The 13,751-nt window shown below is 39.9% G+C and overlaps 1 protein-coding gene across 4 annotated transcripts in view; it reads right to left on the bottom strand.

Moving 5' to 3' along the window:
* Positions 1–13,751, bottom strand: part of LOC124878185 (phospholipid-transporting ATPase ID-like) — a 73,213-nt gene that overhangs the window by 35,630 nt on the left and 23,832 nt on the right. The window contains exons 3-6 of one of the 4 annotated variants that reach the window (XM_047382015.1): positions 10,395–10,564; positions 9,913–10,003; positions 7,974–8,035; positions 2,534–2,647 (exon numbers count right to left, since the gene is read on the bottom strand). In XM_047382015.1, the coding sequence (XP_047237971.1) occupies positions 2,534–2,647; positions 7,974–8,035; positions 9,913–9,955 (219 nt within the window). In that variant the 5' untranslated portion in view covers positions 9,956–10,003; positions 10,395–10,564. The remainder of the gene's footprint in view (positions 1–2,533; positions 2,648–7,973; positions 8,036–9,912; positions 10,004–10,394; positions 10,565–13,751) is intronic. The other 3 variants (XM_047382017.1, XM_047382014.1, XM_047382016.1) reach the window with 3 other exon arrangements.

Raw genomic sequence — 13,751 nt, 5'->3', positions numbered from 1 at the left:
CGAGCTGTAAAGACAACTACCAAAAAGGCTTACTACAAGCTTACTAGCTGCATGGTATTTGGTTATTTTCTAAATAAAGAAGAATGTTTTCTAACTTCTGATCAGTGTGTTCTCAATATAAAAGTGGAAGAAAATTACATTCTGACTTTAATATTTTTGTCACCTATCGAGTAAGAATCCCATTTAAAACCTCTTTCATAAACTCTAACACTGCAATGCTCATGTTTCTATCTACAGATCAGCCGTTAAAGTTGACCTCTGTGGTGCAAAGTCAATGCTTTGCACTTGATGAGGCAATTTCCTGTCTTGAATATTACATTTCCTTAAGTTTCTATGCTCTTGATTCTTCTTTTTCCTGTCTGGTTTACCCACAACGTCAGCCTGAGAAACGTTTCACTGTGTGAAACAAGAGTCGGTAGATTGAGACATTCCAGACGAATAAAGGTTACAACTGCCTCAGTTTTTAGTTTGATTTAAAGGTGCTTGGTGACATTATCCTACTATGCCTTAACTCCTCCCAGAACACAGTCATATTTAATAAATTAGAATATGTGTTCCAATGAGGCTCGTTTGTCAGATTCAAAGTACCTTTTGAAAATAACAACCTTTAAGCAGGTGTTAAACATACGTTTAAGCCCACATTTCTGTATTAAAAATGTTTTAATTGGTCTGATGTAATATTCTAGTCTTAAATGTTGTGAGGTAAGATGCTCATGGCATTGTCTCTGGTTCAGGATAGGTTTCATCTGTGCCCAGTGGCTCTTGATGCTCTAGATTCCAGCCTCAGTCCACTTCTTGTAAAGCTCTGCTTTGCTTGACAATCCCCTCAAACTGCAGTTATCCCTGTTGCTGGTGCACCGTTTCCTACATCAGTTTCCTACATTAGCTCCACGTTCATACCCCGTGGTCTTTTCAGCTCATCGTCAGATCCTTAGTCTACATCAGTAAAGCTAAATCAGGATTCATGTCTCCATCCATATTTTACTTCAGTGCTCCATTTATAATTTGTTGCTTTATGAATTATTCATGTTTTTTAGTCAGTGTCGGCTTCAGTGATGCTTCCAAACAGCATCCCAAAATGTTTAAGAGGAATCAAACTCCAAATCTTCAACAATAGAAGCAGAAGTGTAGCTCATGAGCCGTCACATGTAACACTGCGGTCACCTAACAGCTCAGGAAGCAACAGCCACAGTTTTAAGCTTTTGTAAAGTCCTGCTGCAAACAAAATGAAGGAAAACCCTGTAAGCTTCTAATGAGTGTTTCTGTGAGTGGATTGCCTCTGATACAGATAAAGAGATCAATTCAGTTAAGTTCACTTTAGTTCATTTATATATCGCCAATACACAGCAAATGTCATTTCAAGGCACTCAAGACAAACAGATTTATATCCAGAAATACATAATAAATTTCACCATAGAGATTGATTTAAATTTAATTAAAGACATTTCAACTCAATCCTAGTTATAACAAAGTGCTGTCAAATTCAGTTTGTAATGCCAGTTGGTAAAAAGGTATTTAAGGAAGCACAGCTGATTGCATCAAGTTAGTGACTTTGCTGCAATCCCTCATCCTGAGCAAGCACATGGGGATAGTAGAAAGGAACCACTTTCTTTTAACAAGAAGAAACCTTCAGCAGAGCACAGCTCTGTATCAGGAGGCATCTGCAGCCAGAAACTGGATATTAAGTTGGTTCTGTTCTAAGTGGTCCTTCTAAATGGACTGAATTTATAAAGCGCTTCTCTAGTCATAGTGACAACTCAAAGCACTTTCAAACTAAAGCCACATACACCTAATTGCACTTAGAAACATGTACACATTAACACACCAATATGCAGACTGGAAGGCAGCTCAGGGATACAATAGGTGCCTTGCCAAGAGGGACATTGACATGTGACAGAAAAGAGCTGGAATCAAACCCAAACGTTCAGATTCAGATGACTACTCTACCTCTAGAGCAACAATGGCCCCTGGTCCTGCTTTGTTGGCTGAAATAATTTAACTTTAACAGTGCTTGTGCAAGCCTGGGGATGCTGTCTTCTGCAACTCAGACTTTTACAGCTAAAATCTATAGCAAAAGTGCCCAGGTCTAATCCTCAAGAGCAACTACCATGCAACCTTTGGATGCATCCAGATCTGAATAAAATGAAGGGCTCGTAACCAGGCCTCTGCAGAGCTGAGTGACTGAATGCTGATGAGGAAATTCAGCCATTTGATTCAGGTGTGTTGAAAAATGGATGCATCCAAAACTTGTGGGATAGTAGCTCCTGAGGACTGAACATGGGCGCCCCAATCTATAGCATCAGCAAACACACGTGTTGTCTGTGACATGCAAAGATGTTGGAACTATCCTTCACTATTCCCATATCAACCATGAGTGATGAAAGGTCTTTCTGAAGTCAACGCTGACCCACAATCAACGGATCAGCTTGTTGTGCATGCACAAGTTGGAAGTTAAGCTTTTACATATGATGATCTTCTAATTTACAGGTTCCTTGACAGTTAAGTGATGTTTGTGCTTTTTGTTGCCTCTTACCTGCAGCACCAACAGAACAAGAAAGTAGGCATTAGCAATCCTCTGGAACTGTTCAAACAGGTTGAGAGGAAGAAAGGTGAAGAAATTGTACTTGGAGGTCTTGATGGCGTTTGTCTGGAAAAAGAGAAGAGAAAAGAAAAGGTCACCAAAATATCAGAATACATTAATATCAAATTAAAAAGGACCCAAACACTTGAATATTTGGAAATTCATAACTTTCCATTTGTGTTCAAATTTAGAAAGCAAACTATCATTGAAGAAGTTATCAAACAGACAAAATGGATATTATATTTAAATGTGATGGAATTTATTTGAAAGCCTGCAATTAAGTTTGTAAAGAAATTCACTTGGTGCTCACCAGCCAAGACATGCATTTCAGGACTTAATTAAACAATGAAATCTATCATCTCTATAATCTATCTATAATCTATAGTGGCCTAGTGGTTAGAACAGGAGGCTTGCAGGAGGGGACACAAGGAGCCAGGTTCGTATCCCACAGATTGCCACTCTGGGTCCCTGAGCAAGACCCTTAGCCCCAGAATGCTCCCCGGGCGCCGTACAATGGCAGCCCACTGCTCCCTATAAGGGATGGGTTAAATGCAGAGGACAAATTTCATTGTAATGTACATGTGCAATGACCAATAAAGATAATTTAATTTTAATTGAACCATCTCTGTCAGATAAAGTTCTTAAATGCAACTAATCAGTCTTAGTTAGCATGAAACATTGCATTGCCTACATTAAGCCTGACATGTTTTGATGCAAATGCACCTGAGATTGCAAAAAGTTTAACATTTGAGGCACGTTTATATTGAACACACACGTTTTATCCTTACATCCCGAAATGGTACCTCTTGTAAAAGTGTGTTAAAGTTTTCATATTTAAATATATTTTATATGTTTTAAGTCTTTTGTCCAAAAACCCTGATATTTGATGGCAAAAACACAAATTATGTAGTATTTTCCAAAAAATAAACACTAAAATGGAATATTTTGGATGTGGGTGTTACAGCCTTGATTAGGTCAAAAATATATTGATTTTGATGCATTATTATTTTTGGAGCAATGATAATTTACTATAAAAATGTACACTTTTTACATTTGGTCCCAAAACAGTACCTCTTGTAATAAAAATAGAAGATTAAAAAATGTTTCAAGTTCACATCATGGAATCTTTTCAATACCTGCAGACTAAACCAATATATTAAGCTGTTTATTTTTCTTCATATTTTGTAGGTGCATTTTGCAGGCATGTGCTCCACATTTGGCACACTGGACCTTCCAGAAAGTGGAGACACACTGTCTCCACTTTGTAAAAGTGTGTTAAAGTTTTCATATTTAAATATATTTTATATGTTTTAAGTCTTTTGTCCAAAAACCCTGATATTTGATGGCAAAAACACAAATTATGTAGTATTTTCCAAAAAATAAACACTAAAATTGAATATTTTGGATGTGGGTGTTACAGCCTTGATTAGGTCAAAAATATATTGATTTTGATGCATTATTATTTTTGGAGCAATGATAATTTACTATAAAAATGTACACTTTTTACATTTGGTCCCAAAACAGTACCTCTTGTAATAAAAATAGAAGATTAAAAAATGTTTCAAGTTCACATCATGGAATCTTTTCAATACCTGCAGACTAAACCAATATATTAAGCTGTTTATTTTTCTTCATATTTTGTAGGTGCATTTTGCAGGCATGTGCTCCACATTTGGCACACTGGACCTTCCAGAAAGTGGAGACAGTGTGTCTCCACTTTCTGGAAGGTCTTGGCTGTGGTTCCTTAACAAACCTACAGGTTTGTGAAGTGCAGAATTAGCGCCATTAGTCTCCTGGAGAAATGTCTGCAAACTGCAGGCTCCAAACTATTCTCACAAAAGATGCACCTGCATAAACATGGTATGCCACATATTCAATAAGAGAGAGGGAACTCCATCTAGACAAAAAAATAGATTAGATTAGATTATTTTGGTCCTCATGGGAAAAGTTTTATAAAATGCCAGGATTACAGTGCATCAAAAATATGTGTTTATATTAAAGAAGTCAATGGGACCAAAGGTAAAGAGTGAATGCAAAATGCATAGCTCTTGTTCTACATGGTGGCCCAGAAGTGTCAGGTCAAATACAAGAGCCACAACGGAAGTCATTCAACAGCAGTATTATTTAGTGTCCTTATTTTCTTGTTATATACTGTGTACTCTGCAATTTTACCAACAATGAGTAAGCGTAAGCAGAAAGTGGGATGAAACTTTGTAAATCTTAAGCATAAGATTAGGGAAACTGGATTTTCTGTTTCAAAAACCGAGAACAGATGGCGTTAACCTATAGATATGTTACTGCACTGTGGTCAAGTGAGCCGACACCAGCTCCCTCTTAAAGATTAGCTTCGTGCATACAAGGTGCATTACGGTAATGAAGAAAAAGAAAGGACGCCGATCCTGGCGATGGTTGAGAATATAAGAGGAAAACAGAAAAGTAACCTTCTGCGACCATCTGCGGCGCCGCGCAGATGGTGGCCTCGGCGTGTTGGTGCGCATTGTTTTGTTTTGTTTTTTGCTTTAAAACGGTCTTCTGTGATGGTACCCGGAGCTCTCTCACCAGAGAAGAACTCATGAACATCAGGGCTACTACACCAGAGGAGTTATTTCCCACTTTTCTGCCTACTGCTCTGGAATTTTTGGACATTCTGGTCAAAGGTGCGCTCACCTTTGTTCACGCGGTGAAACGCCGGAAGAGAGGGAAACGGGCTGGGGTGCTGGTATGACTTCGCCAGCGTGGACTACGAACACCGTTACCTGGAATATTTCTCTCTAACGTGCGCTCACTTCCCAACAAAATTGAGGAACTACAACTGCTGTTGGGGAAAAACAGGGACTTTTATTCATCGGCAGTTTTGTGCTTCACGGAGACGTGGCTGTGTGGATTAATACCGGACTCTGCGCTGCAGCTGGCAGGATTCCAGCTCTACAGAGCGGACAGAGACACGGAACTCTCCGGCAAAGTGAAAGGTGGAGGAATCTGTGGTTGGTGCAACTACGTGACAGTGATTCAGCAGCACTGTTCTCCAGACCTGGAATCCTTCATCATAAACTGTAAGCCTTTCTATTCCCCCCGTGAGTTCGCTTCGTTCATCCTGGTCGGTGTTTACATCCCGCCGCAAGCTAACGTGCAGGTCGCACAGCGCATGCTCGCCGACCAGATACTGAGTGTGGAGCGGACCAATCCGGACTCCTTAGTAATCGTCGCTGGTGACTTTAACAAAGGTAATCTGACCCACGAACTTCCCAAATATAGACAGTTTATAAAATGTCCGACCAGAGAGGACAACATTCTGGATCACTGTTACACCACCATCAGAGACGCTTATCACGCCGTCCCACGTGCTGCACTGGGCCAATCCGACCACATCATGGTCCACCTGATTCCTGCATACAGGCAGAAACTAAAGCTCTGCAAACCTGTTGTGAGGACGACAAGGAAGTGGAGCAGTGAGGCTGTGGAGAATCTCCAGGCCTGTTTAGGCTGTACAGACTGGGATGTGTTCAGGACTACTACCAACAGTCTGGACGAGTACACAGAGGCTGTGACTTCCTACATCAGCTTCTGTGAGGACAGCTGTGTACCATCATGCACCAGGGTGAGTTACAACAACGACAAACCCTGGTTCACAGCTAAACTCAGAAGGTTAAGACTGGATAAGGAAGAGGCCTTCAGGAGTGGGGACAAAGACATATACAGAGAGGCAAAGTACAAGTTTGGCAAGGCAGTGAAAGAGGCCAAACGACTGTACTCTGAGAAGCTCCAAAACCAGTTCTCAGCCAACGACTCTGCGTCTGTCTGGAAACGGCTCAAGCAAATCACCAACTACAAGCCGAAAGCCCCCCACTCCATCAAAGACTGACACCTCGCCAACGACCTGAACGAGTTCTACTGCCGCTTTGAAAGACAAAGGGACAGTCCTGCAACCATCCCCCACGACACCCCCCAACAGCTGCAGCCACAATCCACCACCCCCATCACTCCAACCTCAAGAGGGGCCTTGGCACCTCCAACCCCCACCCTGAAGTTCCCCCCCACCAGCCCCCTACCCACGCCGAGGACGGCTCTTTCCATCCAGGAGAGGGACGTAAACAAACTCTTCAGGAGACAAAACCCCCGGAAAGCTGCTGGTCCGGATTCTGTCTCACCAGCCAGCCTGAAGCACTGCGCTGATCAGCTGTCTCCAGTCTTCACAGACATTTTTAACACCTACTGGAGACATGTCATGTGCCAGCCTGCTTCAAGTCCTCCACCACCGTCCCTGTTCCCAAGAAGCCAAGGACCACAGGGCTTAATGACTTCAGACCCGTCGCCCTGACCTCTGTGGTGATGAAGTCCTTTGAGCGCCTTGTGCTCTCACACCTAAAAGACATCACTGACCCCCTTCTGGACCCCCTGCAGGTTGCCTACAGAGCCAACAGGTCTGTAGATGATGCAGTCAACCTAGCCCTTCACTTCATCCTCCGGCACCTGGACTCCACAGGAACCTATGCCAGGATCCTGTTTGTGGATTTCAGCTCTGCCTTCGGGCAGGGAAGATTCTGGCTGATCCCTCCCACACAGACTCTTTGAAACTCTCCCCTCTGGCAGGAGGCTGCGGTCCATCCGGACCAAAACCTCACGCCACAAGAACAGTTTTTTCCCATCTGCCACCAGCCTGGTTAACAAATCCCGGAAACCACCTTGACACTCTCCCTCCTGAAGGCTGCCAACAGACATGTCTGAGTTAAAGGAAATTATCAAAATATTTCTCACATATACTATGGGATTTTTTTGTTGGCTTTTCTCTCAGATTTAAGGATGTACGTAATTTAGATCTAAATGTGTTGCTCTACAACAGAAGGCTCTTGTCAGGAGGCTGAAAAGTTTGTTGTTCCATCGTATTATAACTGGATCTCCATACTAACAACACCACCCACACACAGATCAGTTCTGTCTGTAAGTGCTTATATCAGGGGAAATGAGTGTTTATACCACTTTGAAGCAGCATGGAGGATAGGTTTATCCAATATCATGACTATTTGGAAGTGCTGTAGGGGTGTTATTGCCTTCTATATATACTGTGACTTAACAGGTTTTGTTTGATAGATAATTGGAGGTATATTTAACGTTTTCATCATCTACTCCCAAAAAGGTGAGGTATTTGCTACAAACAGCAATAGATACTCTGGACTTTCTTCAGCAGTACGTTCAGCTCTTTGGCTGACTTCCAGTCCCCTGATAAAAACCAGACACAAACAAATCAAGACACACCCCAAGGGGAGATTTTGTTTTCTGCATACAAACAAAAAAAATCAGTGGTAAAATGTTTTGTCAGGTTCACAGGGCTGAAATCAAAAAAGTAGAACACAACAGAACGACACACAGTATGCGCTGACTGTATAGTACTTACTGCATATTTAAAGGAGCGGTTGTACTCTCGGTCATTGGCTCTGAGTTTTCTCTCCAGTTCTGCTTTAAAAGGACAAAAAAACTATTATTTTGGGAAGATCAAATATTTAGAGGCTTCTTTAAAAAGGATGTTTAATGCAGAACAGATGTATAAAAGGAAGTGAACTCTTCCAAACAAAAACAGCAACAATCTGTATAAGTCTATATTGTAATTGGCGATTCAGCTTTTGAAAAAAAAAAAAAGCATCAAAATGAAAAGCATCTTACTCACAGTTGCAACTTTAAACCTCTGGAAATTTCATTGAGACGGAAAAAATCATAGTATTGCCCTCGGAGTCAGAATTTTTATCTATTTTGACCTTTTCAGCTCTCTCCACAAATCTTCTAGGACTGAGATCAGGGCTTTTCAATGGCAACTACAAAACATTGACTTTGTTGTTTGGATGATCTATTTGTGCCTCACCTTTGACTTCCTGGCAGGTTTCTTGAGATGCAGCTGTAATATTTCCACATACTTTCCTTTCCTTATGATTTTATCCGTTTTGTGAAGTCCCTCCTGAAGCAAAACATCCATGCAACATGATGCTGCCAACTCCATACTTCACAGTTGAGAAAAGTAATCTCAGGCGTATAATCTCCCCCTTTTCACTTTCATATGTAAGCGTGGGCATTGTGGGCAATGGCTTCTATTTTAATTTCATTGTACTACTGGACCAAAAATTAAGGTCTTTGTCTCCATAATCTGGCTTTTATGCTGTTTTTGGAATGATGGCTTCTTTTTTCCTGAGTGGCCTTTCCCTTCGCTAGACTCCCCCAACCCAATTATTTGATTTAGATTCAAAGAATGAATGTTTAGCAAAAACTGGATTTCTGAGGGTTTGAAAGAAGACTGTGAGATAAGGTGCTTTAATTTGTTGGATTATCTTGAAGACAACAAATGTACAACTACGTGAAAACGATGATGTCATACCCGAACCTCTGCCCCAGCTGTCAACCCCCAAGCAGCTCAGATTTAACAACAACAAGTTTTAGCCCCATGCTCCATAAAGGTGCTTCAAAGTTTTGTCTTTAATTTCTTTTTTTATCTGAAAGTTTTTGAAGAAGTTTGTGACACCGTCAAATCTTGGCTTTTAAATAAATAGGTATTGATTATCACTGATATATCTTTTAGTTTAGAGGATTTTATTTAAGCCTAACCTATGCCTCAATGATTCATAGGTTAAGTTTAAAAAATAAAAATAAAAATAGAACTGCCCCCACCTCACCCACCATTTAGCAACTTAGCAAATCACATTTGTTGAAAACAGCCAAATACAGACAAGAATATAATGTTTTATTTTCCATATTGAGTGTTTTAACAACAAATACAGTCCTGATAATTCAAGATAAATAAAAATAAAATAGTTAAAGCTTTTTAAGTCAAGCTTTAAAAATGATCCCAATAAAAGAGTATGCTAACAATAACTTATGGAGTTCATCACCAACATAACAGTTGCTATAATAAATAATACAGCATTAAACTTTATGAAAAACTGATGTGATGGAGCAGTAATAATTATGCAGGAATAACAATTTGTTGCGAACGATCATCTCAGTTTTTTATTTATTTAGTGCAAATTTCAGTTGAATCTGAAGTAGATTGAAATTTTGATTAAAAAATAAGTCACTCAGTATATTTTATAGAGTTGCTAAGGTTGGAAAATCTGAAAATATTTGAATTGCATTTATGCAATATTGACAAACACTGCAGTATCAGTATGTAATGTGAAATTCAATTACAACAAACATCTTTGTGCCCTTCATATGGTGCTTTTACTTCTAGAAATGTTGATTCTATTTATCTGTGAAATAGTAATAACACCTAAATCTAAAGTAAATGAACTCCCGGTCAAAGCTAAATGCTGAATTATTAAAATATCTAGAGAAGCTATAGGGCTTACCTCCCTCAGTGTTTGCGAAACACTCCAAACCAAAAAATGACATCTTCTCTTCCTCTTCCTCTTCCTTCGTATGTTATCTCTCCATCATAATCTGTAGAGTAAAGAGACAGAGTAATTTATTATATTCATTTAAAAGATGGAAAATCAGTCCTAGTTTTGTTTAAACCGAACATTTGTCCTGCAGTCGATGTGCCAGCTGTGCTGTCTTTACAACCGTTTCCATAATGAGGTAACTGTTTCCTAGAGGGCACCTTTTTATTTTCCAACCTACAGCCTATTCACATGGACCTAATTTCTGATCTAAACACTTTTAATACCAAGCAGTAAAAGGTTAAGACATTTAAATGGCAAAGTTCTTGTCAAAGGGAATAAATGTGTAACAGAAATGGAAACTACATTGAGCATATGCCCAATATGCTCCAGTTTAAACTGCACTTGTGGTTTTTTACTTATTCTTACTCCAGGTTTGCATCATTCCTCACCAGGCACTTGATGTCTTTCCCATGAAAGTTGGTGACTCAGAAAGGGGAGGCTTCCCGTTTAGAACCGCACGTCACTCCTAAAGTAAGTCAGGAATCCCAAACAGGAAGAAGAGACGGGGACAAAAGCTACGTCTGGTCCAAGGGTCTGTCTCAGATGAGATAAAACGAGCCTGTTGGTTCACCAGGACGACAGAAATAGGCAATTCTTAACAAATAGTGTTCTCATATCTTTGCAGCAGAAACAATGGACCAGACTGATTAAAAACAACTCCTACAGTTACAACTAAGTGGAATTCCCCCATTTTTTATCTTACACTGTATAGTAGACTCGTTTTACATTTAATAACCCCTTTAACCTTATAGGACCATGTTTGGCAGAAGTACTCTGGGAAGCTCTACCTCTTCAACAAAGTTAGTACTTTCCTCAGAAGGTGGCTGTGTTGCTAAATTTTAGAGATTACTTGTAAAAATAAAAAAAAGCAAAATTCACAGAAAACATTTTGAGATTTTGTTTTTAAAACTGTGAAAGTGATAAATGCCATTTAAGTATGCCTTGTGTTTTCCTAACACATACAAAATATATATTTTTGCTGATGATTTCATGACCAGAAAAGCCAAATGCATCAATTAAGATAAAACAAGTATAAAACCAGCTGTTTCAAACCAATTAGTTTTGTTTTGTTATAAGAATCCGATATTTCAACGTTCTGACAATTGTTTCTTTTATCAGGCTTGGGTTTTTCCTTATTATAGCTGATAAAAATGATCAAATCAATCCTACACAGCTGAAGGACCAGCAGCTCTTCCAACCCGACCCTGTTGGTTTATTCCCTGATTATCTGCTTTCTGGTTGTTTAACCCCAGACACGGTAGCAAAATCGCTACACAGACTCATGGTCATGATAAAAAATAAATAAATTCCTCATGAGAACCAGAACATAAACATTGCACATTCAGTTTGATCAGACAGGGAAACAGCAAAACGTGTGAAAATAGAATAAAAGGCAACGACGAAGTCTCTTAAAATAAGCAGAATTAGCATCCTGTACATACAGGGTTTGGACAATGAAACTGAAACACCTGTCATTTTAGTGTGTGTGGTTTCAGGGCTAAATTGGACCAGTCTGGTAACCAGTCTTCATTGATTGCACATTGCACCAGTAAGAGCAGAGTGTGAAGGTTCAATTAGCAGGGTAAGAGCACAGTTTTGCTCAAAATATTGAAATGCACACATTATGGGTGACATACCAGAGTTCAAAAGAGGACAAATTGTTGGTGCACGTCTTGCTGGCGCATCTGTGACCAAGACAGCAAGTCTTTGTGATGAATCAAGAGCCACGGTATCCAGGGTAATGTCAGCATACCACCAAGAAGGACCAACCACATCCAACAGGATTAACTGTGGACGCAAGAGGAAGCTGTCTGAAAGGGATGTTCGGGTGCTAACCCGGATTGTATCCAAAAAACATAAAACCACGGCAGCCCAAATCACGGCAGAATTAAATGTGCACCTCAACTCTCCTGTTTCCACCAGAACTGTCCGTCGGGAGCTCCACAGAGTCAATATACACGGCCGGGCTGCTATAGCCAAACCTTTGGTACCTCATGCCAATGCCAAACGTCGGTTTCAATGGTGCAAGGAGCGCAAATCTTGGGCTGTGGACAATGTGAAACATGTATTATTCTCTGATGAGTCCACCTTTACTGTTTTCCCCACATCCGGGAGAGTTACGGTGTGGAGAAGCCCCAAAGAAGCGTACCACCCAGACTGTTGCATGCCCAGAGTGAAGCATGGGGGTGGATCAGTGATGGTTTGGGCTGCCATATCATGGCATTCCCTTGGCCCAATACTTGTGCTAGATGGGCGCGTCACTGCCAAGGACTACCGAACCATTCTTGAGGACCATGTGCATCCAATGGTTCAAACATTGTATCCTGAAGGCGGTGCCGTGTATCAGGATGACAATGCACCAATACACACAGCAAGACTGGTGAAAGATTGGTTTGATGAACATGAAAGTGAAGTTGAACATCTCCCATGGCCTGCACATTCACCAGATCTAAATATTATTGAGCCACTTTGGGGTGTTTTGGAGGAGCGAGTCAGGAAACGTTTTCCTCCACCAGTATCACGTAGTGACCTGACCACTATCCTGCAAGAAGAATGGCTTAAAATCCCTCTGACCACTGTGCAGGACTTGTATATGTCATTCCCAAGATGTATTGATGCTGTATTGGCCGCAAAAGGAGGCTCTACACCATACTAATAAATTATTGTGGTCTAAAACCAGGTGTTTCAGTTTCATTGTCCAACCCCTGTAGATTTGCTGATGAGCTCCAAGAGGTTGGAAGACCTCCTTGCCATCCCCTTAATTTTAAGCTTGCTCCACATCTTCTCTATTAGATTCAAGTCGGCACTCTGGTTGGGCCACTGCTTAACATTAATTTTACTTCCAGTCAGAAGAAACCTGTTCGTAAATTTAAAGTACACTTTAAAACTACCACCAATTTATCTGTTTTATCAAAAAGCTGAGCAGTTGCTTTTACAGTAAATACAAGTAAAATGTAATTGTTTTACTGTCACGATGCAAAATGATATGAAATGTAACGATATAAAGTTAAGCCTAAAATTATTTATACCCCTGGCAGATTGAGGCTTGAATAAATATTATGTTTCTTATTATGTTTCTTCTGGGGCTGCATGGTGAAGCAGTAGGTAGCACGTTGCCTTGTAGTAAGAAGGTCCTCCTTCATGGGGTCTGCATGTTCTCCTGGTGCATGTGTGGGTTTTCTCTGGGTACTCCTTCTTCCTCCCACATTCCAAAAACATGATTGTTAGGTTAACTGGTCTCTCTAAATTGTCCTTAGGTATGACTGACACATATTTTGTAGATAATCTATGATAGTAGTTAAAGATTAGGGTCATGGCAAAGAGACCTTGAAGGTCATCACCAGAGATAATCATCAAAATACCAGTAAAAACATGCAAAAAGCTGCTCAGCATCTAGAAAAATGCTTTAATTGCTATAATGCCAATACAAACTTTTTTCACAAATAATTAAGAAGGGTATGAATAATTTTTCAGCATGTCATTCTTAATTAAATGTAAGTTAAAACAGATAAAGTTGGTTTTTTTTATTCCAAATAAATACTTCTTTTATATTGTTTTATCTTTTTTGGTCTCATTTCTGACACAAACTTCTTGGTTATATGAAAACTAGTTTACATCTAAATCTTTCAGGGGTAAGGATAATTTTATGCTTAAATGGCTAGAAGGCAACAATCTGTGCCAAATATGGCTAAATAAAACATGCAACCTCATTAAAATCTCATTACAATGTTTTTATTATGAATCAA

The sequence above is a fragment of the Girardinichthys multiradiatus genome, chromosome 12, assembly GCF_021462225.1.
Source record: "Girardinichthys multiradiatus isolate DD_20200921_A chromosome 12, DD_fGirMul_XY1, whole genome shotgun sequence".
Taxonomy (NCBI): Eukaryota; Metazoa; Chordata; class Actinopteri; order Cyprinodontiformes; family Goodeidae; genus Girardinichthys; species Girardinichthys multiradiatus.
The sequence above is the reverse complement of the archived record's forward strand: the minus strand, read 5'-3'. Positions and strand labels throughout refer to the sequence as shown.